General features: G+C 33.5%; 1 protein-coding gene across 1 annotated transcript in view; it reads left to right on the top strand.

The window, feature by feature from the left end:
• The window catches only part of LOC107464346 (protein ALWAYS EARLY 3-like), an 11,270-nt gene extending 7,200 nt beyond the window's left edge, over positions 1 to 4,070 (top strand). The window contains 6 exon segments of the mRNA XM_021126234.2: positions 562 to 795; positions 1,437 to 1,598; positions 1,716 to 1,859; positions 1,967 to 2,191; positions 2,713 to 3,009; positions 3,436 to 4,070. Of these exon segments, the coding sequence (XP_020981893.1) occupies positions 562 to 795; positions 1,437 to 1,598; positions 1,716 to 1,859; positions 1,967 to 2,191; positions 2,713 to 3,009; positions 3,436 to 3,600 (1,227 nt within the window). The 3' untranslated portion in view covers positions 3,601 to 4,070.
• Positions 4,071 to 4,981: the final 911 nt, after the last annotated feature.

The following is a 4,981-nucleotide window of genomic DNA, read 5'->3' as shown; positions in this document are numbered from 1 at the left end:
ACTAATGGAAAATCAAAATGAAAGGCTTTTCTGTATTGTTTTTTCCATGCAAGGTAAACTCTTAAATCTATAAACCCCCATAACATGCTCAATTGGATGTGTTCCTTTCTCCCTTATGCTTTGTCCAAGGAATTGTCGTGTGTACCACTGGAGCAAGTTAGGGATACTATAACCCATGTGTCCCACTGGAGCAAGTTAGGAGATACTTAGGTTTATTTATTACAAGCTTCACTGAAAAAAATGAAAGGAGGTCATGGGCAGTGGTAGTATTGAGCTGGAGAAGGCAGAGGATGTTGCTGCTGTAAAGGAGGTACTTTGGGCATATACCTAACCAATGTGAGACTATACGATTTGGCCCTGGCACCATAAATTGAACTGAAGGATTCTAGGCAAATATTACAAATTATAAACATGTCTTTTGGATAATTTTGTGTCAAATATCTTATTCCTCCTCTCATCTTATGTTGATCATGTTTTCCCATTATTATCCTCATAGTATGTCGAACTGATAGTTTTCTCTTGTACTAGCATAATGGTGACACTACTATTTTCATACTGCAGGATATAGATTGCATGCCTATGTATCCATTTGAAAATATGCCTACATCTATGGCAAGACACCACATTGCTCATTGTAGAATAAACGAGACCTTTAATGATCTCCGACTTAATGGAAAACTGAAACAAGAAATTATTGCTGATCACACAATATTGTCCCCTAGTGAGACTATAGATACTACTAAAGGTCTTCACATATTGCCCACTAAGCATGGAAGCAGTACTTTATCAAATCAGGTACAAATTTTTATTGAAATGGAATTTCAATTTATAATCTGTTAAGATGGTGATGATCTGATTGTTTCAGGTTCTTCAAATCCAAGATGTAAAATACATTGGTTCAGGATTTTAAGTTTTGCTAAAATTTTACCAAAAGAATGTTTAACCCCCCTCTTTTCTTGTCTCTTTAGAATTTATTTATTATTCTCACACATGCATATCCAGATTAGAGCTAGTTTATTCATCAATTTGTGAAACTAAAATTATAATTAAAAAAATAGAAAATTCCAGAGTGCAAGCTCATTGGAACTAAATTATGAGTACTCTAAGCTGACAGAATGGTTTGTGTATTAAAATCTTAGGAAGTCATATACGACTTAGACACAATCAGATACTAAATTATCTCCTTGCTTAATGAGTTCTATTTGTTTAGTTCTTCCCAAAGAATTGTACACAATCAGATACTTCAACACAAAACCCAACTCAGATGCATAATCATCTTAATTTTTTGTTTGATTCAGTCACACCCAAGTCAGAAACAGCATTATCTTAACTTTCCTTTCTTTTTCTTTTTCTTTTTTGGTAATGTTTCTTCATTTTTATGCTTTTAATGGGTCCCTGAGTAGTTTTCTTGCCATTTTTATACATGAATTTCTTAGGGAGTTTCACCAAATTCCAAATCACAAGTGAAAGCTATGTGCAATCAGATTTGTAATGCTCAACAGGCACCGAGTTTGCAACCTTTTCCTTTTGAACATGTTCATTCAAAAGAAGCTGACATATCGGCTATTTCAGAGTTGACTCGCGCTCTTGACAAGAAGGTACTGCCTGCAGCAATATCTGTTTCCCATTTTTGGTGTAGCCAAAATAAGAAGAAACTATATGCCTTTGTAATAGCCCTTTTTTTAAAGTTTTAAGATGGTAATTTGAATATTCAGGAACTTGTGATGTCTGAACTGAAGGTCATGAATGATGGGGTTTCAGAAAGCCAGAAATATGGAGACAACTCATTGAAAGATTCAGAGCCTTTTAAGAGGAGTTATGCTTCACTGATAAAGCATTTAACTGAAGTAAATGAGCAGGCATGGATTTTATGGATCACTTAGCAGATTTGATCACATGTTTATCTGTCGTTATACTTCCTTATTCCAAAAATTTACAATTGCATTAATTGGCTGCACTTCTGCAGGTTTCTTCTGCTTTGTTTCGCCTGAGGCAACGCAACACATATCAAGGCAGCACCACAGAATTATCACTAAAGCCCATAGCTAATTATGATGACCCTGGTGGTCAAGCTAGCTCCTCCAATTGTTCAGCATGTCATAACCAAGAATCTATACCTCTTGGCCATATAGCTGAAATTGTTGAAAGTTCTAGAAGAAAAGCCCGAGCAATGGTTGTTCAAGCTACACAGGTATAGAAAGGCTGCCCTCTTTTCAGCTAATTAATAAATAAAACATGCATACACTACAAAATCAGAGAACACAAACACTTAACCTCAATTTTTTTTAGAAGTACTTAATGTTTATATTAAATATATGGAACTTGATGTTATTCTTTTTATATATAGCATAACCTGCATATCCTGCGGTGGACAGTTAGACTGCCATCTATTTCAAATGCCTCCTTCAAGGAATGGTTTCATTTCAAGGACTTAAAAAATATTAACGAAGTTGATCAAATAATTATTTCTCTTTTAGATAAGAATAATGAATTAGCTATTTTGAGTGGAAAGTACGTATATGAATATTTGCCTGCTGATAGATAGCTGGTTTTATATTCACTTTTATGGTAGGTCTTTCTTAAAGTATTGCTGAGTCATACTCGCAACTTATGTTTTTTATCAGGATGACCAAACCATATATCAGTATTAATTTTCAGCTTTACAATCCAGTGATCAACTTAGACCACAATTTCTCAATAAATTCATTGCAGGCAATGTCAATATTTATGAAGACAGATAGTAAGGTTGAAAAGATCGAGGATGCTATAAATTTTATCAATAATCAGCTTTCAGTGGATGACCCTGCTGCTCCAGCCACAAATTCTCTGCCTGCTGATTCAATTCACGTCACTCTGGCTTCTCAGGATCAATTGACAGGAAACACATTAAATCCCTCAGTAAATTGTCATGCACAAGATGCCGAATTTAACAGTTCATCTGACCAAAATGAAATGAAAATTCCTTCAGAACTCATATCTCATTGTCTAGCTACACTGCTCATGATTCAGGTAAACCATATAACTATTAATTTTGCTATTTACTACAAGGAATTTCATGTCAATCTCCCCTTCCTATTGGTTAGCTGTGTGTATTGCATGCAGTTCAACAAGATCTGAGTTCTGACTCGAGCATAGTTATGCACATCTTATCCAGTGCTGTTTAATTGATTTCCCCCAATATTTTTAATTTATCATGCACTTATAGGGTTCTTAAGTCCCTTTTTGGGGTTTAAAATGTTATGAGAAAATACCATTCTACGGAGTTAATCAGCTTATTCAAAAAGCAACTTCCTTGCCGACAAGTTTTGATTTTATATTTTGTAGTCAAAAGATTAAATATTTCAAGAAGTCATTTTCTGCAAATTGATTGAACAAGTTCTCCTGGTGGATTCTTAAGACCACAGCCTGATCTGTCTTTGATAAAACCTATTGCAGAAGTGCACGGAACGACAGTTCCCACCAGCTGATGTTGCTCAGGTACTAGATTCCGCTGTCACGAGTCTGCAGCCATTTTGCTCAAAGAACCTTCCAATATATGGGGAGATACAGAAATGCATGGGTATCATAAGAAACCAGATATTGGCACTCATACCAACTTAGCTTAGTTTGAACACCTTCCTCCAGTTGTTTGTGAATCTTCAGTGCTCATCAGAGTTATTAGGCTGGTTCATCTAAATGAGGCCAGAGTTCTCTGGAATCTCACTTGACATATAAATTACTTTCACCTTGGTGGGAACCCATATTTTAACATTTGAAGGGAAAAACACTGATTAGGAACTGTTTAACACGCCACGTGTATCTAAATGAAAAGGGAAGATTATACATCACCTTATTCTCTTTTCATATGTACATAATATAAAAAACGAAACCACCATTGTGATTAGTGAGGGTAGCAGTGTGTGATGTCAAATTTTCTGTGTATTTTTTTTTAATTTCACTTTTTTTACTTTTTATCATTGGGGAAAAAACTCTCGAGAAGAGAAGCTAAGCCTAGCATGGAGGTAGTGTATGCTATTGGCAACTGTAAACAGGTAAATTAGTATATAAGTTCACAATTATTATTATAATCTTGATGCCTTGCTTTGGAAATCAGTATATAAATACGCCTCATTCAGTCCTTTTTGGGAAATCTGAACTCAACTAATATATACCATAGAATATATGAATTTGGGGTTTTAATTTAGGATATATTGGTAAAAGTTAGTAAGTACTTTTATAGTTTGATTAAGAGATTATGTATTTGCCAACTAATTGTATCTCAAACGACATAGTCTCCTCATATTTTATCTAGATGTTGTAGGTTCGAATCTCCTTATTTTTAGTAAAAAAAAAAAAGATAATCAGTCAACTTTAAATAACTGTAACTAATAATAATTATGTATTTTAAAAAAAATAAATTCAAATAATTACTAATTAATGACAATTAATTAATATGAAATGCAATTAAAAAATACTTGTCGGCTAAACCCCTATTTGGTAACCTAAAGGATCCTCCTTTTTAGAATAAGAACATCAAAACTTTCTCAATTTCTATATTGGAGATTTAAGCTGCCAAAATATATGTTCATTTTGTTTGAACTTCATAAGTTGTTAGGATTCTAAACTATAGAAGTATATAAAATTGACACATTTGTCTGTATTGTCATGTCACCACGTCACCATCTCAATGGCTTAAACTGTCAGCATTTAAGAAAATAATTAAAATGGTTTTAGAACTTAGATATAAAATTATTAAAATTTAAATAAATAACACATTAAAGACATTAAGACAAAATTGAAACAAAAAGAAAAAATTGATTACAGAAACCATATTTTTTATTTTAAATTTGTCAGATTGATATAATCAGCTATATACACGCTGGCTTCATAGCTTTTCGCATATACAAAGTGTAAAACAGAATCCGTTAACGTTACCATTTCGTGTTAGATTAGACCCCTTCTAATTAAATTAAGTGGAAGGGGGGGAGAAAAACAGAAAAAC

This window comes from Arachis duranensis, chromosome 1, assembly GCF_000817695.3.
Source record: "Arachis duranensis cultivar V14167 chromosome 1, aradu.V14167.gnm2.J7QH, whole genome shotgun sequence".
In the NCBI taxonomy this organism is placed as follows: Eukaryota; Viridiplantae; Streptophyta; class Magnoliopsida; order Fabales; family Fabaceae; genus Arachis; species Arachis duranensis.
The sequence above is the reverse complement of the archived record's forward strand: the minus strand, read 5'-3'. Positions and strand labels throughout refer to the sequence as shown.